At 44.5% G+C, this 27673-nt stretch overlaps 1 protein-coding gene across 4 annotated transcripts in view; it reads right to left on the bottom strand.

The window, feature by feature from the left end:
• The window catches only part of KIAA0825 (KIAA0825 ortholog), a 1025579-nt gene that overhangs the window by 407337 nt on the left and 590569 nt on the right, over nt 1-27673 (bottom strand). For all 4 annotated transcript variants that reach the window (XM_029573181.1, XM_029573174.1, XM_029573199.1 and 1 more), the window contains one exon: nt 25276-25434. In XM_029573181.1, coding sequence (XP_029429041.1) covers nt 25276-25434 — 159 coding nt within the window. The remainder of the gene's footprint in view (nt 1-25275; nt 25435-27673) is intronic.

Raw genomic sequence — 27673 nt, 5'->3', positions numbered from 1 at the left:
CTATTTCGTTAAGGTGGAACTTTAGTACTACCTTAAGCATGAATTTAGGTTGTGTGTGCAGAACCACTGTATAGTTGTAAACCTTAGTGTAAGATGGGTAAGTCACTAGGGCCTGGAGCTCACTGACTCTGCACGTGGAAGTAACCACCACCAAAAATATGATCCTCCAGGTCAGGTACTTCAGCTCAAAAGAATCTATAAGCTTAAAAGGAGATTTTATCAACTGGGTTAATAGCATGTTGTAGTGCCATGACATAGCGGGAGGCTTGATGGGAGGTTTCAGCTGAAGAAAGCCTTGCATGAAACAGACAACTAGAGGCTGCACAGAGATGGATTTATTTTTTACATGATGGTGCAACTTAACTGCATTGGTTTTTAAACCAGACTTGGAATATATTTACTAAGCTGCGATAAGTGTTTATCATGCAATAAACACTAATCATGGCGATCTCCCCTATTTAAATGAGCTGTTTTGCAGGCAGCATTTTTTTTAAATGCATGCCATGCAGTTCATGCCTACTTAATTTCATGCAAATAAAATAACACACTTTGCCAAAAATAATGCAAGCTGTGTTATTTTATGAAAATTTAGTTCCAACTCAGCAGCTACAGCTAACTTTTACACAAAGCATTGGGACTTTAAAACCCATCCTGATGCTCTGGTGCTGAAATTTAAAGAGTCAGCAGTGGTCCCTCACCCATCCAAAATCTCCCCCACCCCTCTGCCGCCTGTCGTGGCTGTCCAGTAGGGTAAAATGTGTAAAAGATAGAATCAACTCTCACAGAACCATACCCCAACTGCCTTACCAAACTACTACCCTTGAACTCTGCACGATCTAATCCAGCTTCAAACCCACCCCAGAGAAGTCATTCTAACCCCTCCACCACCCCCAGCTTAGCCCACTCCCCAGACCCCCCTTTACTTGAAAAAGAAGCATTGTAGAAGGCTCGGAGTGCCTCCTAGGCTCAGGGCTGTTGCTGCCATCTTTCAAAGTGATGCCAACCAGCCTTTGCCCCGTCGCATGAAAGGGACAAAGGACGGCCAATCACATTTTAAAAGATGGCAGTGAGCAGCCCGGAGCCTAGGAAGCAGTCTGGGCCCCCCCAGTGAACCACCAATGCCTTATTTTCATGTAATTGAGGGAGTCTGAGGGGTGAACTAGAAGTCCACTAGACTATAAAGGACAACCCCAGGCTATCACAGACATATACAAAGATATGGGAAGGAGGAGGTTCTGGGGGGTGGTCTAGGGTGGGGTTAGTGGACTGGCCTACTGGGAGGGAATTAGATTGTCAGGAGGTGGGGAATTTTGGAAAGGGGCAATTTTGGAAAGGGGATGGACATCACCGCACAATGATTGATTCTATTTTTTTTTAGACTTTTTCCCCTGCTGTGGTGGGGTAGGAAGGCAGGGGAATTTGACACAGTGGGGAGTTTGTTTTGGGCCGCTGGTGGCCCTTTAAGATGATGGCAATCTCGGATGAAGAGGGCTGCCATTGCATGTATTTTCTTCCTTGCAGGATTTTTTTGTAAGAAAAAAATATTGTGGGGTAGCCGCTGTGGTATTTTATCATGGAGGTGAAAATACCATGGGAACACTCCCCCCAGTGGTGTTTTACCACAGCATAGTAAATGACCACCCTTAGACAGATGTTGAGGGTACTCAAGCAGTTTTTGTGTGGAACAGGAGAAAGGATCTAGGGTCCTTCCTTCACAGCACACAGCAAACCTCCTCCATTTCAGGCCATAAGATTTTCTTGCTGAATCCTTCCTGGAAACAAAAAGAATACAAGATGCATTCTCAGTCAGTCAGAGGTTGCACGGCTATTCTTTCAACATCCAAGCTATGTGGGCCAGGGACCTATGTTGGCCAGGGACCTATGTGGGCCAGGGACCTATGTTGGGGTATCGAAGAAGCATGTGATGAGTGTTGGGGAATTCCCCAACCTAATTAGATCTCTATGGACATTTTCTGTAGGAGTGAAAACCAAATCTGTCTCGGTCAATAGGGGGCTATGAGAATCATACCTCCCCTGTCCCTTCAGATTTTCAGCAAGGTCTTTGCTACCAGAGGATTTGGATGATGTGTGTACAGAAGGCCTTAACCCCAATTGAGGTTGATGGCATCCAAGACTAGTTTGCTGAATACACTTCTGCTGAAGCAGTTTGGGACCTTTCTATTCAGAAAAGAAACAAAGAGATTTACCATGGGTGTGCCCCACTCACAGAATATCAGGTCTGCTACTTGCCTGTCCAGGGATCCTTTGTGGGGGTTTTGGGACCAGACTCTGTCAACCATGACATTCCCCTTGCTCATCAGATTTGTGGCTCTAAGGAGAATTCTGTAGGAAAATGCCCAGTGCCATATATAGATGTACTTGACACAGAAGGTATGATCTTCTTACTCCATGCTTATTGATTTAAAACTTAGCTACCTATGTTTGTCCATTTGGATGAGGACAGTTTTGTTAGTCAATCAATCCCTGAAACTCTCCAAAACATACATTACTGCCCTTAGCTTAATGAAGTTTATTTAATGATACTTTTTCTTAGAGTCCAGAGCTCCCCTGCCCAGATTGTAAGCATCCATGATTAGAAAAATTTGAACTAGAGGAATTTGAAAGGGAATTCCCTTGGCCAAATTGGAATGAATCAGCCACCAGAACAGAGAGTCCCTCAGAGGTGAGATGATGCAGATGCTGACACATCGATCCTGAATGACTCAATTCTATTGAGATCTTAGAGACCATTGGGTTCTTTGATTAGGAAGACATGCTATAGGAGTAACATGTCCAGTTGAAACCACGAGGCCCAAGAAACTCAACATGTACCATGCTGACATCTGCTGACTTGTTATCTTCTCTGCAACTAATATCAATGTGGTAATCCTTTCTTGCAGGAGCAAGTCTTTTGTCTGAGTTGTGTTTAGCAGAGCACCTATAAATTCCAATTGAGATGATGGACTCAGATAGGATTTTGGATAGTTGACAACATATCCTAGTAACTCCAACACCTGGTTGGTTTTGCTTATTGATTCTGCAGCACCTTCTTGATATGTGTCTTTGGGGTCAGGTTGTGAAAAGAAATAATTATATTGGGTATTTTTGAATAGAGATACTGTTGGAATACTATACAGAAATGTTGCATGTTTGGACATTAATTTCCCAGCCATCAGTCAGTAAAGCATTTTATGTTCTATACCAGCACAGATGTGCAGACTGTCTTTTTAGGGAGATTGACTAGTAAGCAGGAAGAGTTTCTCAGAATAAAAAAGCATTATGGCCATGAAAATACTCTGCTTTTCTCCCCTTTGCAGGAATCCTGGGAGGTCATGAGGCCTTTCATGGTCCAGAGCCATGCCCACATGCCCTTGATCTTAATTGGATGGGGTCTACTTATTTAAATATATGGTAGTTGACATTAAAAAAAAAAGTCATTATATACTAACACTTTATATGCCTTTCCTGTATAAAGTGCTCTTTTTGATGGTCTTCAGGATGTGAGGTCTCTAGCTTTCCCACTCTTCTCTCAGCTGCCTCTGAAGTGATGCTGAGTACCATCCATTCTGCTGCGGAAAAGGTAGTCTGGCTTGCAGGCCCCTCTTCCCTCCTCCTGGCCTGGTTCTCCTTCACCAGGTTCCAGAAGTCTCACCAATTGTGGCTCAGATCTTTCACACTTCAGTTTTTGTGGAAGAACGCATTGAGCCTGTGATGGATCTTCTACCTCATCCTCTTTTTTCTGTATGAGTCTATCCTCCTGGACTCTGAACCATACAGGATATTCTAGACCTTGATGACTTGTTGAACCAGAAGGTCCATCTCCCTTGGCTGGAAGTTGGGCTTCCCCAGCAGGGCTCTCCTCCTTTGAGACTTGGTCTGATTAGGAAGACAAGCACTGGGAGAAGGACCTTTAAACCACAAGTACACACAAATGGCATTTATTTGCACATATAAAGGGGAAGGATTTACAGGAGTAATAATTACATGTGTATATTTTTAAAATTGATAGCAAATGTACATGTGTATGTATATTTTGCATATATTGGCTTACTATACTATACTAATCCAGTGGGAGCACTGAGAGGAGAGGATCACCTTGCTGGTGGCTGAAAGGAATCAGTAAGTTTTTGCTTGGGACATTGTCTTTTTTAACTATTTGGGAATATTATTTAGTGTGTTTGTGCTTTTAATAGTCAGTAAGGCAGCAAATACAGAAGTTAGACTGTTTCTATTTTTAAATAGTCAGTCAGTAAGGCAGCTAGTAAGCAGTAGTTAGTATGTTTATTTTTAATAGTCTGTAAGGCAGCTAGAAAGCAGAAGTTAGAGTGTATATTAAAAACAAAAAAGAAAAAAGTAGCCAGAAGCTAGAAATAAGCTAGGAGCAGTGTATACATAAGTAAAAAGTTTGAAAAGTTCTCACCTTGGAAAGGTGTTAAGGTAGTGTGATTTGGTTTGATTAGGTACCAACATTTGTTAATCAAGAGAGCAGTGAGTCACTCTGGCTGACTAATTGAAGTTAGACTGTTTGTGTTTCTCTAGTCACTGTGCCAAAGAACTCTATAGTCACTGTAGGGGGGATGTCACCATACTACCTTGTACCTGACCCTATTCTAGAGATCCTAGATATGTTTTGGGGACATGACATCACCTTTGATGACAACCTGGCATATCTTCTAGACAAATTATCTCACACTGTTGAGCTGTGTATGGATCAGGACTGTGCAGAAATTGCAAACTACGATTCCTGGGTTGAGGATATTTTGCAAATAGACTAGGTTCTGATTTATGCCCTACCTATTCTAGCCACCCTCACAGCTGTCCACTGGAGTTCACATGTTTTCTCTTTAGGAAGGTTATAACTTTAGTCAGGGTCCCAACAGGGGATTCCCTCACTGAGGTCAGATGTTTGTGTGACCTCCTCTTACCTGAATCCATGGAAATGTTGTTTAACTTGGCACTTGGGCATACCATGTGGGGTTCAGGAATGAGCCATGCACAATCATGAGATTATTGCATCACACTTAGATTAGAAGTGAGTATATTATTTGCACACATATACCCCAATCTAAGGTTGCCCTCACTATCTCACATTCTTACATGCATGGTAAGACCTAGGATTTCTATTTCTTCCTTTCCTTCCTCATTGCTATTACTATCATTTCTTCTTTCCTCTTTTATTATTATTACATCATTGTTATGATTTCACTATTAGTATTATTATTTCATTATTATTGTTCCATTTATTATTGCCTTATGGTCAAGTCTACAGTTTGTTAGCTCATGCCATCTAGACTTGTACAGTTAGCCTGATAGGTAGGTTTAAACAGTGTTGGGGTTTTTTTTGGGGGGAGGGCTCCCTTGACAGCCCCTTCCTGTTTAGAAAGGAGGGAAATGTAGGAAATATCCCAATTATTGCTAAAGAGGACAAGCAGCTAAGATGGACTTTCTGATGTTAGTAAAAATGGACATTGGCCTATTTGGGCTATGCACAGCTAAATGCAGAGGGAAAAAAATGGACTTTGGTATTTGGGTATGTGCAGCTAAATGCAGACATGAGAGAGCCTCACTGTTGTGTTCGTGACAAGCTAAAGAATTTAATAGCCTTGCTAGCCAAGCCGGCACCAAATTGGGACCAAATGTAACATCAGCACAGATGGTGTTGTATGGAAATCAATGCTGCAATAGTATTTGGGTCTCTCATTATAGTTCTAAATGTCCATGTGATGTCATAGTTTATCAGAGCCTGCCAGACCTGTGAAACTGTCAATCATCAGAAATGACCTTCTGTTGAACTGTACCAGCGAACAAAGAACTGAGAGAAAGAGTGGGAAGCTCTGCTAATTAAAAGCCTTAATTATGCATTCACCTGACTATGCATGAGTTGCTGAATTATACATAGATGAGCCCTTGAAAAATAGTAGGTGGCCAGCTGTCCATCAGCTGATCGAGACCCATTTGAAGAGAAGGAAGCGACCCATCTGAGTGCTGTGGCTTTTCACCCCTGCTTTGCCATACATCCTCGGCCAAGGTGACTTGCAGAGACAAGGTCTAAGAGACTTTAAAATGAACAATCTGTTGCATTGGTGGCCATGACTGCTCTTTGCATCTGTGCTGGAGACCAATGAAGAGAGGGATGTCCCCCAACCAGCCTGAGAATGTAAGCTACTACCTGTCATCTGGTAAGGAACCTGGACTCCATTTCCTACCCCATGGGGTTAGTAAGATAGAGTTTATGTTAGGAAAGTAAACAAAAGTAAAAGGAATAAGAAACCAATCTGATTCTCAAAGGAGATAGCTGAAAAAATAAAGGCAAAAAGAACAGCGTTCAAGAAATATAATGGATCCCAAAAAAAGAACACAGGGAAGAATATCTGGGGAAAATGAGGGAGACTAAGAAAGAAATTAAGAAAGCAAAAAGTCAGGTGGAAGATAGGATTGCTAAAGAGGTAAAGCAAAGTGACAAAACTTTTTTCAGATATGTCAGAGGAAGAAGAAAGGTCCAAAGTGGTTTAGTGAAAATGAAAGTGCCAAAGGTCAACGTGTGGATCGAGACGAAGAAATGACTGAAATTTTAAACAAAACCTTCAGTTTGGTGTTCACTAAAGAAGACCCTCGAGAAGGACCATCACTAGTTGATAAGACTGTCGATGGGGGTGGAATAGACGAAACTCCATTATAGAAGAGAATGTATGGGAAGAGCTAGGAAAACTGAAAGTGGACAAGGCCAAGGGACCAGATGAGGTACATCCCAGGATACTGAGGGAGTTCAGAGATGTGCTAGCAGGTCCACTGCAAGACCTATTCAAAAGAACCCTGTAAACAGGAGTGGTGCCATGAGATTGGAGGACAGTGGTAGTGGTCCCGTTTCACAATAGTGGAAGCCGAGAGGAGGCTGGAAACTACAGGCCGGTTAGCTTCACCTTGGTGGTGGGCAAATTAATGGAGACTCTGCTGAAGGAAAGGATAGTGAACTATCTACAATCCGGTGGGTTGCTCAACCTGAGGCAGCATGGATTCACCAGGGGAAGGTCCTGTCAGATAAATCTGATTGATTATTTTGATTGGGTGACTAAAGAATTGGTCAGGGAAGAGCACTCGATGTGATTTACTAGGATTTTAGTAAAAGTTTTTATATGGTTCCACATAGGAGAGTCATGAACAAAATGAGAAACTTGGGAGTGGGTGCCAAGGTGGTGGTGTGGATTGCAAACTGGTAACCCGACAGGAGACAGTGTGTAATGGTAAATAGAACCTACTCTGAAGAAAGAACAGTGTTAAGTGGAGTGCCACAGTGATCGGTTTTGGGAATGGTTCTGTTCAATATCTTTGTAAGTGACATTGCTGAAGGAAGAGAATGTAAAGTTTGTCTATTTGTGGATGATACTAAGATCTGCAACAGAATGGACATGCCTGAAGGAGTAGAGAAAATAAAATGTGATTTAAGAAAGTTTGAAGACTTGTCGAGGATTTGGCAACTGGGATTGAATACCAAAAAGTGCAGTTATGGATCTGTGGTGCAGCAATCCAAAAGAGATGAATGTGATGGGGAGTGAAAGACTAATGCGCACGGACTGGGAAAGGGACCTTGGTGTCTGGTGATCTGAAGGCAGTGAAGTAATGTGATAAGGTGATAGCTAAAGCCAGAAGAATGCTGGGTTACATAGAGAAAGGAATAACCACCAGTAAGAAAAAAGAAGTAATAATTCCCTTATACAGGTCCTTGGTGAGGCCTCACCTGGACTACTGCATTCAGTACTGGTGCCTGTATCTCAAAAATGATAAAGGCAGGATAGAGGTGGTCCAAAGAAGAGCAACCAAAATGGTGTGGGGTCATCATTGGAAGACTTATGAGAAGAGGCTGAAGGATCTGAATATATATACCCTGGAAGAGAGGAGGTGCAGGGGAGATATAATACAGACTTTCAGATACCTGAAAGGATTTTTTTGATGCACAATCATCAAACCTTTTCCATTGGAAAGAAATCAACAGAACTAGAGGTCATGAAATGAAACTCCAGGGAGGATGACTCAGAACCAATGTCAAGAAATATTTCTTTACGGAGAGGATGATGAATGCCCGGAATGCCCTTCTGGAGTTAGTGGTGAAGACTAAAACAGTGAAGTAATTCAAAGGGGCATGTGGATCCCTAACGGCTAGAGGATGGAAATGAAGAAAAGAATGCATGGGGTAACTTGCTGGTATGGTGGTTGCTACCCTTAACAAATAAGCCTTGATACTTTAGATGCAACTTCAACATTGCTCTCTACTTCCAAGGTAAAGATTAAGGGAAATTGGATTCAAACAGCATCCAACAAGGGCCCTGACTTTTATAGTCTGGGAAACTATTAAATATGGGGGTAACCTGCACAGTGCAGCAGATGCTAGCATATGCTTGCTGGACAGACTGGGTGGATCGTTTTGTCCTTTTCTGCTTTCATTTCTGTGTTTCCATGTTTAAGGTTAGGCTTGATGCTATAGATACATCAGACATCTGTATTAATCCAGGTATACCTTCATCTCTGTGGGGTAAGAAAGATAGTTTTTCATTTCCTTGATATCTGCAGTTTTTAGGACATAGAGGTGAATTAGTTGAATTTGTAGCAGCCAGCTTCAGAAGAATAAAGCTCTTACCAGCACATCTATAGGACACCTTTTCTCTATGGGAAGTTGTGCTGTAGTTGAATGGGCCATATATGCTCGTTTCCCTGTGCTGCGCTTTTAGTAATAGTGAAGCATACAAGAATTTTACCTCTATAGACTAAACCCATGCTTGTGGCTTGGCTGCACACACATCTCTGGCCCTTACGGGACGTAAGAGGTAAAGGTAGACTTCAACCTCAGAAGAGTTGTGACCCTTACAGGTTGGTCATATAGGGGTGCTAAGTATAGAATGCACACCCAAATAACGAGAAGTGATACACAGGCAGTGGAAGGTTAGAAGAGAGGAGGACAGAGATTATGGGGCAGACCTGCAAGGCAAGCTAAATACATGGTGATGTATGGTGAGAAAGTAATTGCCAAATACTGTCCTGAAATGGGCTTTACTTTGGTTGGAAATGGACCAAAGCATGGATCAATAAAAGTCACACACCAACATGATAATAATACATTTTATATAAAACTTTAAAATATTTAAAACTTTAAAAACTATGTATAATTAAAAAATAAAATGGGAAAGGAATAGGAAAAACTAGGGATTAAACTATTTACATTAAAAAAAAAGCCCAGGAACCTCAGCAGGCTTGGTTCAGAATGACCTAGGTGGCTCAGGGCACTGGTGGTCATCTCATGCCCATTAGCTCAAGAGCTGCTATGAAGCCCTCTTGAGCCTGGGCTTGTCATGCCACCCCCTCTACCAGCCTCCTGAGCTCAGCTCTGACCCCACTCCTCAGCCATCCTTTGCATTTCTGGGATCATAGCTGCATGAGATCCTCTTTTCCTGGATCATGTGCTCTAACTAGTGAGGCAGGGTACAATGCAGAATCCAGTGGGAGGTCAAAAGCAAGGTAGTCACCTTCCTCGTCCAGAAATGGCTGAGTAGCCTCTGGACAGCATCCTGAGGTCCTGGGACAGAAAGGGGAAGAGGCCCTACAGGGAAGGGGAGAGGGATAGATGGGGCAATAGGCCTGGGGCCTCCCATGGAGGGGGGTGAGGAATGGCTGTTTTGCTGCCACAGGGTTCACTGCTACTGATTATGGTGGTAGTGGCTGCTGTTCCCCTGTAGCAGGAATAGCTACTGCAGCAGTAGGAAGGGCCAGAAGCTTTCCATCTTCTTCATCTTCCGCCTCTTCTGATAAAGAGTTGGTGTTATCTGTGAACAGAAAACTGTGTCAAGCCATCAGCTAGTATACTTCAGGGTGTGATGTGCATTGCTTTTCTGGGAGAGGTAGAGGCTATGGAAAGTGCTCCAAGTTGTGAAAAACCCATGTACTGTACGGGGTGGCAAGGACATAGGATCCCCCAGTTACAGAAACTTCTGTACAGTTGTCTTTTACTACATGGTGCCTACCTAGTGATGGGGCTCTGAGTTAGGCTCAGTGTCTAGATAGTTAGTATAGGGTTGTGATCTAGCTAGCAAGCTATCAAGGCCCAGAATGCAGCCGTCCATAGGTTCTTATAGGATGTGAGGCACAGACTTTCACAGACAATAGTTTTTGGAGTAGGTTCAAATACCCTCTAAAGTTCAAAAATTGGGCTGTGGGTCCATTTACATTTTGTCTATTCTTGTCCCCACGAATAGACAAGAATGAAGTAAATGTGTATAAAACTCTAGGCAGAGACTGGCTCATGTAGACTAGCACAGCAATAGTGGGACTTGCGATGGAAGTTGGAAATAGACATACCCTGTTGACATCTCAATGATGGGCATTGAATGTACTTATCTTCAGTCGCCTCTTGCCTGGCACATAGCTGGTCAAACCATTCCCTTTCCTTATGACACAGGTTCTGGACCTTCTTCTTTAGATCCTCAATATATACAAATAAGAATACAAAGCTATTAGTTCAATGTTGTTGGCTGATTGATGTCCAGACTCGTATGTTTGTAAGCTTTCTATTGAAGCCTTGACTCTGTTTCATAGCTCTTTGTTGTCCCTTCATGCAGCTATATGCCCTGACTAGCCGTTAAGCCCGTAACAACGGGCTACATTTAAAAAAAATTTTTCGGTCCATTTCCTTCCCCCTCATTCTCCCTCCCACCTCATTCTCATTTTCCCTCCCCCTCCTCTCCCTTCCACCTCCACCTTCCCCTCATTCTCCCTTCCCCTCATTCTCCCTTCCACCTTCCCCTCCCTCTCATTCTTCCTTCCACCTCCCTCTCATTCTCCTTCCCCCTCATTCTCCCTTCCACCTCCCCCTCATTCTCCCTTCCCCTCATTCTCCCTTCAACCTTCCCCTCCCTCTCATTCTCCCTTCCACCTTCCCCTCCCTCTCATTCTCCCTTCCCCTCATTCTCCCTTCCACCTTCCCCTCCCTCTCATTCTCCCTTCCACCTTCCCCTCCCTCTCATTCTCCCTTCCCCTCATTCTCCCTTCCACCTTCCCCTCCCTCTCATTCTCCCTTCCACCTCTCCCTTCCACTTCCCCCTCCCCTCTATTCTCCCTCCCACCTCTATTCTCACCTCATTCTCTCCTCCCTCCCCCTCCCACCTCTATTCTCACCTCACTCTCTCCTCCCTCCCCCTCCCCCTCAGTCACTCCCCTCCTCATTCACAACCCCTTCAGATGGCGCGTGTGTGCGCCACCGCCGCTCCGGGTCCTCGCCGCTGCGGGTCCTGGTCCTCGCTGCCGCTACGGGTCCTCGCCGCCGCTGCGGGTCCTGGTCCTCGCCGCCGCTGCTGCTACGGGTCCTGGTCCTCGCCACCGCTACGGGCCCTCGCCACCGCTGCCGCTACGGGCCCTCACCGCCGCTGCCGCTACAGGTCCTCGCCGCCGCCGCTACGGGTCCTGGCCCTCGCCGCCGCTGCTGCTACGGGTCCTCCCAGCGCCATTTTTGTAAATAGGCAAACCTGGCCGATGTGCTCGCCCGCGCATGCGCGGTAGAGCTGCTCTCTACTGCGCATTTGCGGCACGTCGGTCAGGGCTCCCTTATCTAGTAGATAGGGTACAATCCCAGAACTGCTAAGGTACCTTGTGTCAGGATGGAGAAAACAGTCCAGTGCTGGCTTTTGGACAAACCAATTGTGAAGCATTATGGGCTCAGCAGCATGAATTTTAAAGAGCTAAATTGGAGACTACAGAAAAGTAGATAATTAAATGTAAGTAGATAATTAAGACAGGACTACAGAAAAGTAGATAATTAAGTGCAAGGAGATAATTAAGACAGGACCAATTTTCTCCCTTATCAAACAGGGACACAGATCTTCTCTGCAACAGGGGCCAACAACAAAACCAGAACCATGTCTCTCTGGGTATTTTTTTCCTTTATTTTAACCATTACAATACTTATAAAGTATTAATTGTCTAACGTGTTCCCTTTTTGTCCTTCCTTATTCACCTCTTTCTGTGTTCTACTTTAGCAAACATGTGCAAGGGTCATTCCAGCATAATCAGATTCATCATCGATATAAGCTTATTGCCTCTACCCTACTCAAGGCCACAATGGCTCCCCTTGCCCCTTACAACCCTCCCCATACCAAAAGGCCCCCATCCCACATATTTACAGCTGCCACAAATACTCTCCAGCCTATCCCTTACACCCCAGCCACACTCACCCCACCACCCAATTTCCACCAAATACCCCAATCCAGCCTTAATACCCTACCCCACAATTGCCCCAAAATTCACCCCTAATACTCCTTTATCCCTATCCACCTTCCTAGCTCCCATAGTGTATTTACTCTATACATCAGCCGGCCATTGCTCCTACCATGTGACAGAGGCCGGCCAATGGCACCGATAGCTCCTGTCACATGGTAAGGGCAAAGGGCCATCGGCGCCATTTCGATTAGTGGCAGCCGACGGCCCGAGAGCGAGAGATCGCTTCCGGGACCCCTGCTGGACCACCAGGAACTTTAGGCATGTTTTGGGGGGGTCGGGAGGGTGGGGGTTGTAATTAATTAAATCTGAAGGGTTGGGGTGGTTTTTTATTTTTTTCGGTTCAGGACATCTGAAATACATTTTATCTGGGCTTCAAAGATTGTGCAAAAATACTATGTCAACACCTCATGAAAATGTTTAACCTTTGCAACTGCTTATATTAGTTTTTTCTAATTTCCTCATTCTATCATTATCTCCCTTTTTTAAGTTATATTCTACAGCAGTATTTTTACTAAATGTCCTCCCTCCAGTGATTGTGTCAAATTTGATTGCATTATGATTGCTATTGCTTAATAGCCCCATCACAATAAGCCCTTGCATCAGGTCATGCATTTCACTGAGGAGTAGATCCAAGGTAGCTGGCCCCTCTCATTACTTCTAGAACCACTTGCTCCATGAAGCAGTCATTTTTGACATCTAGAAACAACCTCTCTAGCAAGTCTTGTCAATACTGGGGTAATTAAAATCTCCTATTATTATTATGTTGCCAACTTTATTTGCATTTTTAATTTCAGCTAGCATTTCACAGTCTACTTCTTCATCTTGGCCAGGTGGCCGGGAGTATACACCTACTGCTATACTCTTACCTATCACACATGGGATTTCTGTTCATAAGGGATTCCACAGTGTATTTTGTTTCCTGAAGGATTTTTATCAGGCTTAATTCTATACCATCTTTTACATATAGTGCAATGCCCCCATCAATTTTTTCTGCCCTATCACATTGATATAATTTATACCCTAGTATCATTATACTTATAAAGTTCTTTTTTACTCAACGCACAATTAAACTCTGGAATTTGTTGCCAGAGGATGTGGTTAGTGCAGTTAGTATAGCTGTGTTTAAAAAAGGATTGGATAAGTTCTTGGAGGAGAAGTCCATTACCTGCTATTAAGTTCACTTAGAGAATAGCCACTGCCATTAGCAATGGTAACATGGAATAGACTTAGTTTTTGGGTACTTGCCAGGTTCTTATGGCCTGGATTGGCCACTGTTGGAAACAGGATGCTGGGCTTGATGGACCCTTGGTCTGACCCAGTATGGCATTTTCTTATGTTCTTATTGTATCCCATTGTTTATTATCCTTCTATCATGTCTCTGAAATGTTTAAAATCTTGTAGAATGTAATTCATTGTAACTCACAAGTCTTACTATTCAGCCTTTTTGCATTTGCATACAGACATTTTTAAAGTGTGTTTATTTGTACTTTTATTTATTTATTTATTTATTATTTATTTGATGAGTTTTATATACCGTTATTCGGTTGAGCCATCATAACGGTTTACAAAAGTATACATTTATCTTGTAACTGAGCAGTAATAAGAACATTAAACAGATTCTTAACAGTTGGGAAGCAGTACAAAACCATTTAGACCATTTAAACAATATCAGAGAAAAGGATATCAGGTCCAAAATGAATTATTATAAGGTTAGAGGGGGAGGGCATGCAGGTACAGGGAGAGGGGGTGAATTATGCGGTAAACATTCTATGCATTCACAACCTACATATTAGCAAATGATACAGGCAGTGTAGAGTCATTCGCATCTGTGTGCTCCTTGTCTACAATCTCTCTACTGGGACATTACAACTACTGGGACATTTCAACTTACCTGTTTCACAAGTATCCTTGGAAGATACCTCTCTCCAAAGCATCAACTTTTGAGTGATTGTTATGTTTCCCGCTCACAGGATGGCCCTGCAAGTGGCTTCACTTACTCCAATACTGCCAGGTAAAGCCTGCTGCCCTACAGTGCATGCTAAGCTATAAAGGTCCCATGGCAGGAACACATGCTCTCTGCACCTTCTGATGATGTCACATGGTCGAGTATTTAAATCCCGGCCATACAACACAAAATTGCCTCAACAAAGATTGCTTGTCGGTCTTCAAGCTTTGTTCCAGTCTTCAATCTTGCTCCAGTCTTCAGCCTCAACCTTGCTCCACATTGGCCTTCAGTTTCAGCCTTGCTCCACATTGACCTTCAGTTTCAGCCACAGCCTTACTCCATACCTGCCTTAGCCTTGTTCCATGTTTGCCGTCAGCTTTAGCCTCACTTTTGCTCCACATCCACCTTCAGCTTCAGCCTTGCTCCACGTCTGCCTTTAGTTTCAGCGTCAGCCTTGCTCCATATCTGTCTTCAGCTTCAAAATCAGCCTTGTCTAGCTCTTTGGATCTGACCATAGTCACAGCTTCCTGGACTTATCATAACCTGGCTCTTGCAAAGACTCATTCGCCCGTTGTTGGCACAGACCTTACAGCTCTGCCCAGGAGGTTGCATCAATTGTGCCATGGCAAGAGTGGCTCACACTTACATCGCTCACAACAGGTTGCTGAGGCCATGAGCTCGGTGAAAGCGTCCCTACGATGGGCCATCGCTGTGTCGGCCACTCAGATATAGGAACAATAGACTGAACTGAATGGGCTCCTGAACAGGTTCATGCAACAGGCCCAGCAGCAACTTGATCAAGTAAATGGGTTACTACAGACTTGTTTCAGCATTTAGATGTGATACAAGCCCAATATCCAGCCTCTGGTGAATCCTGCACCAGCACCCATCTGGACCTTGGAATCCATGATACAGCTTTTACCACCTCCAAGATATAGTGGGGACCCCAAGGGGTGCAGAGGGTTCCCCCACTGTATGCAAGATGCATTTCGAGTTACAGTCAGCATGTCTTTTTTCTGATCATGTCAAGATTACATATATCCTTTCCCTGTTGGATGCTCCCGCTCTCACCTGGTCTTCTCCCTTGTGGAAGCAGGATAAAGTACTCCTCAGGAACTTGGATAACTTCAAACAATTTTGTCTGATCTTTGATCAATTCAGGTGTGTCTCATCCACTGCCACAGAACTTCTGTGTGTTCATCAAGGCACTTGCTCTGTCGGCGAGTATGCAGTAGAATTTCATACCCTAGTTTCTGAACTCAGTTGGGGCGAAGATAGCCAACCCACCATTCTTTGGCAAGGTTTATCCAGGAGAATAAAAGACAAACTAGCAGCTCGAGATCTTCCCCGACCCTAGAAGTACTTATTGTCTTGGCTATTTGAATAGATATGAGATTTAAGGAACAAGCTCGAGAGAGGAAGAGCTCCCATCGGGCTACTACCATAGCTCCTAAGCTCCTAAGTCACTCGGATTCCACCCCAGAACCACCAAAGGTTGTTGCCTTTGAAGAACTCATGCAATTAGGTAATACCCGACTTTCGGTCGATGAAAATCAAAAGTGAAGACAGCATAACCTTTGCCTCTACTGTGCAGCCCAGGGATATTTTGTCAGTCGGTTCCACAACGGACCAAGAAACTCAAAAGAAACAAGTATAGTTGGGAGATCAGTTCTTCACCATCCTGCTTCTCCGCCACAATTGATGGTACTAGTGTCCCTCATCTTTGGGAAATACTCAGTTCAAACTGAAACTTTAATAGATACTGGAGCTGGGGGCAACTTTATTCAAGATTCATTGTTACGCCGATAGGGCTACCCTACCACCAGCTTGACTACTTGTGTTATTTCTTCCATTTTCAGAGAATCCTTACCTGGTCAAGTGACCGCAGCCACCTTGCCCTTCATTATGCAGATAGGGTCTCACCAAGAAAATCTTCAGTTCTATGTGTTACCTAAGGCATCCAGTCCTCTTGTACTTTGACTACCTGGCTGAGACTCCATCAACTGTGCATCGACTGGAGTACCTTAAAGATCAACCACTGGGGCAACATCCTGCCAGGAGCATTGTGCCACTTCATCTCCAGGTGCTCCACTCTGGACTACTCTGCCTGAAGCACCAGATCAGCTGTTCCTGTATACATTGTATTCCAGCTTATGTTATGCTGATTGCCCCAAATCTCTGACGTTCATTGTCATGGAGTTAGAAGCCACTGCTAAATCAGCAGGGGCTGTCCTTATTCAATATGATAATCTCAGAATTTATAAGTCATGATTTTCCTCTGCAAAACTATGCTCGTCTATAGAGCAGGACCAGTTCATGAATACTTCTTCAGTTCAACTTCAAAATCTAAGAATCCCAGGATATCATGTCGAGACCCCGAGTTCCCTAATGATAGAGATATACCTTCAGCATCTCCCAAGAAGCCAACGAAAAGAGACTTGGGGAGGGGCTTAGAGAAAGGGGTATTGTTATATTAAATGCTCACAGAACATACCCGCTGTTGGCTTCACTCACCCAGATGCCGCCAGCTGAAGATTGCCATCCATTGCAGCAAGGAAATACCACCACTCCTGTTCCCTTCCTAGACATGTGCCGAGCTATAAAGCTCCTGCGGTGGAAACCCATGCTCCTGGCATCCTCCAATGATGTCACATGATGGGTATTTAAACCCTGGCCATGCAACACAGGATTGCCTCAGCAAAAATCACCTGTCGATCTTCAAGCCTTGTTACACTCTTCAGTCTTGCTCCACATCTGCCTTCAGCCTCAGCTTAGCTCCACATCCACCTTCAGCTTTAGCCTCAGCCTTGTTCCACATCCGCCTTTGGCCTCAGACTGGCTCCACATCCACCATCAGCTTCAGCCTTGCTCCACATCTGCCTTTGGCCTCAACCTCAGCCTGGCTCCACGTCCACCTTCAGTTTCAGCCTAGCTCCACATCCGCCTTCAGCTTCATCCTCAGCCTGGCTCCATGTCCACCTTCAGCCTTGCCTTGCTCCATGTCCACCTTCATCTTCAGCCTCAGTCTTGCTCCATGTCTGCGTTCAGTTTCAGCTTTGCTCCATATTGTCTTCAGCCTCAGCCTTATTCCATGTCCGTCCAGCTTCAGCGTCAGCTTTGTCTGGTTTTTAGCCTTGTCTGGCTCTTCAGATATGACCATAGTTACAGCCTCCTGGACTTATCATACCCTGGACCATGCAGAGACACATTTTCTTGATGTCAGTGCAGAATTTAGGGCTCTCCCCATGAGGCTGCATCAATTGCGCCTTGGCAAGAGGGGCTCATGCACATGTTGCTCGCAACAGTGTCTTTTGGTTTTTTTTTCCCCCATGGCCTAGTTTAAAAGCTGATCTTTCTTCCTTCTAAAGTTTTGCACCAGTGGCCTGGTTCCATTCTGGTTAGGCTGCAGCCAACCTTGTTGGAATAGGCTTCCCCTCCCTCAGAATGTTCCATTGTTCCTAACAAATCTGAAGCCCTCTTCCTTATATCACTGTCTTATCCACACATTGAGGTTCTAAATCTCTGCCTGCTGCTGGGTTCCTGCAAGTGGAACAGGAAACATTTCCAAGAATACAAGTCTTGAGGTTCTGGATTTCAAGTTTTCACCTAAGTCTCTAAATTTAGTATCTAAAACCCATTTGCTGCACCTTCCCATGTCATTAGCACCCATATTTATCACAACACCTGGCTCCTTCCCAGTACTCTGTAAAATCCTATCTAGGTGGTGCACAAGGTCCGTTATCTTCAATCCAGGTAGACAACATACTAGAGATGTGAATCGTGTCCTCGATCGTCTTAACGATCGATTTCGGCTGGGAGGGGGAGGGAATCGTATTGTTGCCGTTTGGGTGTGTAAACTATCGTGAAAATCGTTAAAATCGTGAGCCGACACACTAAAACCCCCTAAAACCCACCCCCGACCCTTTAAATTAAATCCCCCACCCTCCCGAACCCCCCCCCCCCAAATGCTTTAAATAACCTGGGGATCCAGCGGTGGTCCAGAACGGCGGCGGTCCAGAACGGCCCCCTCAATTGAATCCTGTTGTCTTCAGCCGGCGCCATTTTGCAAAATGGCCACCGCAAAATGGCGGCGGCCATAGACAAAAATGATTCGACGCAGTAGGTCGTTCTGGACCCCCGCTGGACTTTTGGCAAGTCTTGAGGGGGTCAGGAGGCCCCCCCAAGCTGGCCAAAAGTTCCTGGGAGTCCAGCGGGGTTCAGGAAGCGATTTCTTGCCGCGAATCGTTTTCCGTATGGAAAATGGCGTCGGCCATACGCGTATGGCCGGCGCCATTTTCCGTACGGCGGTCCGTACGGCGGTCCGGAACCCCCGCTGAACGACCTCCTGCAGTCGATCTCCTGCCGGCGCCATTTTCCGTACGTAAAACGATTCGCGGCAAGAAATCGCTTCCTGAACCCCGCTGGACTCCCAGGAACTTTTGGCCAGCTTGGGGGGGCCTCCTGACCCCCACAAGACTTGCCAAAAGTCCAGCGGGGGTCCGGAACGACCTCCTGCGTCGAATTGTTTTTGTCTATGGCCGCCGCCATTTTGCGGCGGCCATTTTGCAAAATGGCGCCGGCTGAAGACAACAGGATTCAATTGAGGGGGCCGTTCTGGACCACCGCTGGATCCCCAGGTTATTTAAAGCATTTGGGGGGGGGGGTTCGGGAGGGTGGGGGATTTAATTTAAAGGGTCGGGGGTGGGTTTTAGGGGGTTTTAGTGTGCCGGTTTTCCTGCCCTCCCCCTTCCCCCGATTTACGATTTTTTAACGATAAATCGGGGGAATTGGTATTGTATCGTGGCCCTAACGATTTTTGACGATTTAAAATATATCGGACGATATTTTAAATCGTCAAAAAACGATTCACATCCCTACAACATACCAAGCGATCCTGAACTCACCACTGAATCAGCAACTCTAATGGACATCCTAAACTTTCTTTCCTGGACACATGCCCCTGGAGACACGTCCTCAGTGAGAAAGTGTAAAGCATCCCCACAAGGTCAGGTCCTAGCTATAGTATCACTTTCTGCCACTCCAAGGTGACCTTGCTCCTCCAAAGCATCACAGGGACTGCTTGATTAGGGACCACTCTACTATGTCCCTGGAGATCTCCTCTATATACCTGCCTGTCTGTCTCAGATCCTCCAGGACTACTACTCTGGCCTCCATAGTTTTTTGGGAGCCAGGAGCTTTTTGCACTGGGTTCACACATACAACCACTCACCAAAAGGTAGATAATCATACATGTGGCATTCTGTGCAAAAGAATGGATAGCCCACATCTTGCTGCTGGCCTTCTGTCTGCATTTCAACCATCTTTTAAAACTTTAGCAACTCAACAAATTAAGGAATAGGTATGCATCACAATTTAAGAGATTTAAAATTGACTAGGGTTTTTAAATATATTTATTAGGTGTCTTTTAAATCTGTTTTTAAATTTTATTGTTAAGTGACTAATGTTAATTTGTGAATGATCAGCAAAAGGACTAAAATTAGTCAATGACTAAAATCAGGATTAACTATATATTCTTCTAAACCATTGATTCTTATTTTGAAGGTTTTCCTCCTAATGGAAGTAAAAAATGTCCCAGGGGTGGTTCTCCAAGTTCTATTAATATGACAATCCCTACCTCAGTTTAAGAGTCCAAAGCATTCAAACAAGAACTATTCCTTGTCAGATTCTGATTAATGGAGCACTGGAAAACTGTCATACAGCAGAAGAAATCTACCCTGAGTTGCCATTACTTGAAGGTCTTATTCTAATGCAGTCCTGATGAATGTAGGTTAGTGCTGCAGCAAGTATGATAAAAATTATCTATGTCCCAAATTAGAACATAGTTTTAATTCATTGCCCAATCTGTAGGATAAGATATCATTCATTTTTCACTGCTAGACTGGTATGTTTGCCAAAAAAGTTCCAGTCTGATTTAAGAATAAATATTTGAGCAAGTAGATTGGTCAGTAGGATATTTTCAAATGTGCAAAGCAGTTCATTTAACCAAAATAATCTAAACATCAGAATCTGTATCACTTCTCTGTAAGGCAGATGTTAATTGATGCTGACTGTTCAATAAATTGTTACTTTACTGATGCTGAATGTACAACAAATTGTTTACCTTGCCCTCTACAAAGCAAGGGCAATATCATAAGCACATTTGTACAATCTGATTTACCAAAGGATTCACCTCTTCTACATCTGTGGGAAAAATCTTTGATAAATCAGATCCCAGCAACTGGAATCCACGTCTGTTTGAATAGTAACCTCTGTTTTCAGATCACATATCTAACTGCTATTGTAAGGGTATTTAGCCCTTTTTAACAGAGAATCTTCCAGCAATGGATGGTCCAGGGAGGTGTGAGTTAAGAAGTGATTGATAGAAGAGTTCATCTCCCAAAGGTGATGGGTTTTAGAGGTGATATAGAGGATGGCTGTATGAATCACTGGGTTGGAGTTTTTTGGAGTGTAGTGGAGTTTGTTGAAAGGAGTTCTACAGAAGAGACTTGAGGAGCTCAATGCTAGTTTAAGTAGTATGTACTGATCCACTAGAGGAGGCACTGGAGTCTCATGAAAGTAAGGAGCCTAAAGAGTCAGCTGGGAAGATAAGGACTCTTTAGCCAACAGGGACATCATCAGCCTGAGGAAGCCTGTTGCCAGAGTGGTGTGGGAAGGTGAAGATGGTTTCATGGTAACTTTATGCTCCTTCAATTTGTCTCAGGTTATTTGGTTATGGTTAACCGCTTAGTTCGATGTAAACTGAGTTGATTTGATTTGTATCAAGAAAGTCAGTATATAAAAGCCTTAAATAAATAAATAAATAAATTCCATTTTACGCTGAAATTTGAGGAGACACACTCGGGTAGATTTTTAAAAATTGCGCGATCGCGTACTTTTGTTCGCACACCAGGCATGAACAAACGTACGCTGGATTTTATAAGATACGCGCGTAGCCACGCGTATCTTATAAAATCCGGGGTCGGCGAGCGCAAGGGGGTGCACATTTGTGCAACCTGCGTGCGCCGAGCCCAGCGCTCGCTGCCTGTTCCCTCCGAGGCCGCTCCGATTTCGGAGCGGCCTTGGAGGGAACTTTCCTTCACCCTCCTAATGATATGAAGTCTGCGAAACAATGCGACAAGGCGATAGCAAAAGCCAGAAGAATGCTGGGCTGCAAAGAGAGAGGAATATCGAGTAAAAAAGGGAAGTGATTATCCCCTTGTACAGGTCCTTGGTGAGGCCTCACCTGGAGTACTGTGTTCAGTTCTGGAGACCGTATCTACAAAGAGACAAAGACAAGATGGAAGCGGTACAGAGAAGGGCGACCAGGAAGGTGGAGGATCTTCATCGGATGACGTACGAGGAAAGATTGAAGAATCTAAATATGTACACCCTGGAGGAAAGGAGGAGCAGGGGTGATATGATTCAGACTTTCAGATACTTGAAAAACTTTAATGATCCAAAGACAACGACAAACCTTTTCCGTAGGAAAAAAATCAGCAGAACCAGAGGTCACGAGCTGAGGCTCCGGGGAGGAAGACTAAGAACCAATGTCAGGAAGTATTTCTTCACAGAAAGGGTGGTGGATGCCTGGAACGCCCTTCCGGAGGAAGTGGTGAAGTCTAAAACTGTGAAGGACTTCAAAGGGGCGTGGGATAAACACTGTGGATCCATCAAGTCTAGTGGGCATAAATAGAGAGGAGGCAGCAAACACTGCACGGAGCGGCAGTAGCCACTGAGGCATTCACGGAGCAGGATGCCAGTGGCCAGTAGTTGGTGTTCCACCTTCAGGCAGCAAAACACTGCACGGAGCGGCAGTAGCCACTGAGGCATTCACGGAGCGGGATGCCAGTGGCCAGTAGTTGGTGTTCCACTTTCATGCAACAAAACACTGCACGGAGCAGCAGTAGCCACAGAGGCATTCACGGAGCAGGATGCCAGTGGCCAGTGATTGGTGTTCCACCTTCACGGAGCGGAAGGATGGAGGGCTGCCATCTCAAAAAAAAAAAATAATAATAATAATAAAAAAAAAAACAAGCAAACAAAACAGGGGTGGGTAAGGGGCAGGGGTGTGGCCTGCTGGTTTCAGCGGTTGCTACCCCTGATTGAGCTGGATGTTCACTAGGATGGCGCTGCTCTCTGCATTGGTGGAGGGGTGGAAGGGAATTGGGGCCGGAGGGTGCTGGAAGCCAATAGAGACGGGTGGGAGGGAGAAAAAGGGGGAGAAAAAAAAATGGATAAACTGCGTAGCTTGCTGGGCAGACTGGATGGGCCGTTGGTCTTCTTCTGCCGTCACTTCTATGTTTCTATGTTTCCCCTACCTAACCCACCCCCCCGGCCCTATCTAAACCCCCCGTTACCTTTGTTGGCAGATTTACGCCTGCTAAAAGCAGACGTAAATCTGGCGCACCGTCACCCGACCCAGGGGCTAGTCCGGAGGCCTCGACCACGCCCCCGGGTTGGCGCCATGCCCCCGGGCCCGCCCCCGAAACGCCACGGCACGCCCCCAAAATGCCGCGTCGTTTCGGGAACGCCCCCGACATGCCCCCTCCCTGCCCCTTTTAGAAAGCCCCGGGACTTACGCGCGTCCCGGTGCTCTGCACGCGCCGGCGGCCTATGCAAAATAGGCACGCCGGCGCGCGAGGGCCCTGCGCGCGTAAATCCAGAAGGATTTACGCGCGCAGGGCTTTTAAAATCCGCCCCACTGGTTTTAATGGGACCCTGAGTGGAAGGCTCCTCATGTGCAAGATTTAAGCAACATAAGAAGTGAGTAACCAATCCTTCCTGAACTATCTAACAAGCTGATATTTCAAATGAAACATGTTTGAATGCATACAGATTTTTCCTGACCTTTTTTGCTGGATATAAAGTTTTGGATTCTTTAATTTTTTTTTCTTGTTTGGAGCATTAAGTTTTGTGTGGACCAAGGTTTTTGAGATCCCTTGGGCCTTGCCCACAATTCTGCTCCCTGCAGCACAAATCCGTGCCTAGTTTTCCAGAGGCTGCACAGAGTGTGTCAGTACTCCACTAGGGATGTGAATCGTGTCCTCGATCGTCTTAACGATCGATTTCGGCTGGGAGGGGGAGGGAATCGTATTGTTGCCGTTTGGGGGGGTAAAATATCGTGAAAAATCGTTAAAAATCGAAAAATCAAAAAATCGAAAAACCGGCACATTAAAACCCCCTAAAACCCACCCCCGACCCTTTAAATTAAATCCCCCACCCTCCCGAACCCCCCCAAATAACTTAAATAACCTGCGGGTCCAGCGGCGGTCCGGAACGGCAGCGGTCCGGAACGGGCTCCTGCTCTGAATCTTGTCGTCTTCAGCCGGCGCCATTTTCCAAAATGGCGCCGAAAAATGGCGGCGGCCATAGACGAAAAAGATTGGATGGCAGGAGGTCCTTCCGGACCCCCGCTGGACTTTTGGCAAGTCTCGTGGGGGTCAGGAGGCCCCCCACAAGCTGGCCAAAAGTTCCTGGAGGTCCAGCGGGGGTCAGGGAGCGATTTCCCGCCGCGAATCGTTTTCGTACGGAAAATGGCGCCGGCAGGAGATCGACTGCAGGAGGTCGTTCAGCGAGGCGCCGGAACCCTCGCTGAACGACCTCCTGCAGTCGATCTCCTGCCGGCGCCATTTTCCGTACGAAAACGATTCGCGGCGGGAAATCGCTCCCTGACCCCCGCTGGACCTCCAGGAACTTTTGGCCAGCTTGTGGGGGGCCTCCTGACCCCCACGAGACTTGCCAAAAGTCCAGCGGGGGTCCGGAAGGACCTCCTGCCGTCCAATCTTTTTCGTCTATGGCCGCCGCCATTTTTCGGCGCCATTTTGGAAAATGGCGCCGGCTGAAGACGACAAGATTCAGAGCAGGAGCCCGTTCCGGACCGCTGCCGTTCCGGACCGCCGCTGGACCCGCAGGTTATTTAAGTTATTTGGGGGGGGTTCGGGAGGGTGGGGGATTTAATTTAAAGGGTCGGGGGTGGGTTTTAGAGGGTTTTAGTGTGCCGGCTCACGATTCTAACGATTTATAACGATAAATCGTTAGAATCTGTATTGTATTGTGTTCCATAACGGTTTAAGACGATATTAAAATTATCGGACGATAATTTTAATCGTCCTAAAACGATTCACATCCCTATACTCCACAGCCTTTGACGTGTGACCTCCTTGCAATTGCACTATATTACCACTTGTTCATCACAATTTTACATTGAGCACCATTTAACAGAAATGAAAATCGGTCTTACATTGGGAGGGTAATTGTCAAAAATGGGAAAGTGTGCAGGTACTTTTTACCCAAAGACTTTCCACAAAACTTTCAAAACTAAAGTACTTGCATACTTTCGCTTTGAAAATTCTCAGAAAATACACACACAAACACTCCTACACAAAATTACACCGGGTCTTGACATGGTGTAACTTGTGCATGTGGATTTTATGTGCATACTTTTTTAAAAGCTAAAGTATATGCATAATCCGAACTCCACTATAATTCTGCTCCCCAGGGCTCCTTTTCTGCATGCACGGAAGTACACATGAAATTGAATTAAGTGTAAACGTTTCATAGGCAAACACCAGCGAATTTTCTAATAATATCTTTTACGTGCATAAAAGCCGGTTTATGTGCAAAATTACATTGAATATTCGGCCCTATAATCTCACTAGTAAAACTTATTTTACATTTTAATAACATTTCTGAACTAATACCATTTGGGCAATATTCAAAGGGTTAGATGCCTGAATTTGTATATTGGCCCTTTAAAAATTGGGTGGCTATGGGGGCATAGTTAGGATAAAGAAATACAGATAGGTCCTGCACACTGATTTTCAGCACTAGGCACCTAAGTCTAGTCAAATGAATAGCAGCCCTAAACTGAAGACCCTAAAGTTTTGAAAATTCAATTTATGTGAGCACCTGAGTTTGGCTGAAAATAGGCACCTACTTTAGTGACCTAAATTAGGAGCCTATATTTAGGGATTCATATTGGACTCTATGATTCTCCAACATAACAATCTTTACATTGGATATTATACTTCAGTGTAAAAAAAGTGGCACATAATCTATATAATTACACATACCTGATTTAGTAAACTGGTACTTTGCAAACTGTACACTTCAAAAGGGTTAAATATATAATGCTGCTCATCCATGCTCGTCAAGGTCAATTTTAAAGGTCTATTGGGAGTTATTTTCTTATCTGATGAAACTTGGGAAACTATAAATTCATTCAGATGCTCCTGGAAGAAAACAAAAAACAGATTTTGGGCACCTCAGTATCTTTTTTCTCTGAGAATACAGTTAGCTGGTTACATTTGAAGCAGAGGCTTATATTCCTGACTCTTGTCATAAGTCTCTGCACAGCTTCAGATCTCAGAAGTCAACTAATAAACTACTGGAGCTTCCATAAGACGATTTAGGGCTCAACTGAGACCATTAGAGATTCCACAGAGGTATACAACACATGCATACTGTGTGAGGCAGACTGGTTAATATTTATGTTTAATTCCTGAAGAGTCGTATTGTGGGGGATGAGGAATAGGAATACAATTGTGTATAAGTGGGGGATAATTGTGAGAGTCAGATGTTCAAACCCCTCTCCCCTTCATATATTTCTTCTTCCTCCTATTACTCTTCTCTTCCCTTTCCCTGTTTTTCTTCTCAGGCTTTTCTCTTCCTTCTCCAGTGTCTCAGTCTATTCTGCCCCAGGCACTGCTGTCACCTCCTTTGCATCTGGCATAACTATACTGGCTGACTTTGTTGCTTCCTCTTTCTCCTTGTAGAAGATGGGTTAGGGTTCACTCACTGCCACCACTCTTTCATTTATGCCTGGCAGCTCTCATATCCTTACTGGAATTACATGCACCTATGTAAGAAATTAATTCCAGACAAGTGAGAATCTCACTATACACAGGAGGGTTAGCATTCATGCACCCATTCTGAACAGTGCACAAGGTACCTTCAAGCACAGTGCTGAAAAAGTATTTCTGTTACTGAGAGTAAAAGAGTTAAATGTCCTAGAAATATTTTAACAGCAAATACATTTTATAATAGATTGGCAGACATTTCCTTTCATAACTTAATAAAATGATCCAAAAAAGGTCTTCAATTATTTTTCTCTTTTTTATATGATTTCATATAAACAACATTTCTTGTAAAAATGTTTATTTCCTATATTTTCAATGAACAATATAATATTAGTCACCGTGAAGGGAGTAATTTTCAAAAGGATTCACATGCATAAATCCAGATTTATACATGTAAATTGCTTTTTGAAAATAATTCAGGGGCTTGAATAGGGAAAAATATGTGCAGAACTCGATTACATGTGTAGTTTTTCCCCCACTCTTGGTAGGTAGCTGAAGCAGGGAAAGCATTTATGAATATACTTTTGATTTCCAAAAGTATGCATGTAAACGTACATACACCCATGGCCACTGCTACCTGTTATGTTGCCTTCTTCAAATCAATATGGTGCTGCCTCCCCCCCACCCCCTCAAAACACACACACACACGCCCAGCGTGAATTCTAATAGAGCCCTTCACTGGCCTTTCTTCGTTTTTTCAACAATAAGTTTGGGTGTCAAAACACTAATTACAACTGGCCATGCAGCAGAGTTAGAGTAAAGTCTGTGGTGGGTGAATCTAAGATACTTGTTCCCTACAGTACCAGTAGTGTTCCAGAAGTTCATTAAGGGAGAGGTGGGAGAAAGGTTGTCCCACCTATTTTGTCCTGCTTACAAGTGAATAAATTATACACCAGAAAAAATCAAACTGGGCAACAAAATCCAGCGGTTATCAACATTTAAATTGTGTGGGGGCATGTCCAAGTTAGAGACTTTGAAGTGGGTCCCAAGGTATTTTACACTGAAGTGGGATTAATGTTCTCTGTAAGACAATATAAAAAAATGTCAACCTTTGGAATCTCTGGCTTGTTTTTCTGGTTCAGTGAGCCATTTTTCTCATGGGGGTAATGTCTCCAAATGGGATAATTTTGCACATACTTTGACAAGAATGAACCTCATTTGTAAACCAGGTATGTTAAGTCTAACCTCAATCTCTCAAATTACTGTTAATGCCCTTCTTAATACTTGCATTGTGCCAAAGAAAGCCTCTTTCTCATTCTCTGGTATTGTCTGTGTTTCCTGTTTTCTCTCTCTCTGGTGTTTTTTCCTCCTTCCTTGTCTCTTCTTTCGGCTTGCTCTCTTTTCTCCATTCCTCCTCTTTTCTCTCTTCTTTATCCTATATTCTTTCCTCCATGTCATCTTCCTCCTCATTATCTTCTTGGATTCATTCCCTACCTCCCCCAAATCGGTCAGGATCTTCTTTTCTTCCCCCTCTATCCCTGATCATCTTTTTTTCCCCATCCCCAGCACCCCTTTTCCTTTCCCTTTGCTCAATAAACAGTCTGCTTAATTCTCCCTCCATTCTCCATATCTTTCTCTCCAACTCCCTAGTGGTGGTAGGACTGTTGGGATG

Source organism: Rhinatrema bivittatum, chromosome 1 (genome assembly GCF_901001135.1).
Source record: "Rhinatrema bivittatum chromosome 1, aRhiBiv1.1, whole genome shotgun sequence".
In the NCBI taxonomy this organism is placed as follows: Eukaryota; Metazoa; Chordata; class Amphibia; order Gymnophiona; family Rhinatrematidae; genus Rhinatrema; species Rhinatrema bivittatum.
This window is presented reverse-complemented; position numbering and strand designations above follow the sequence as displayed.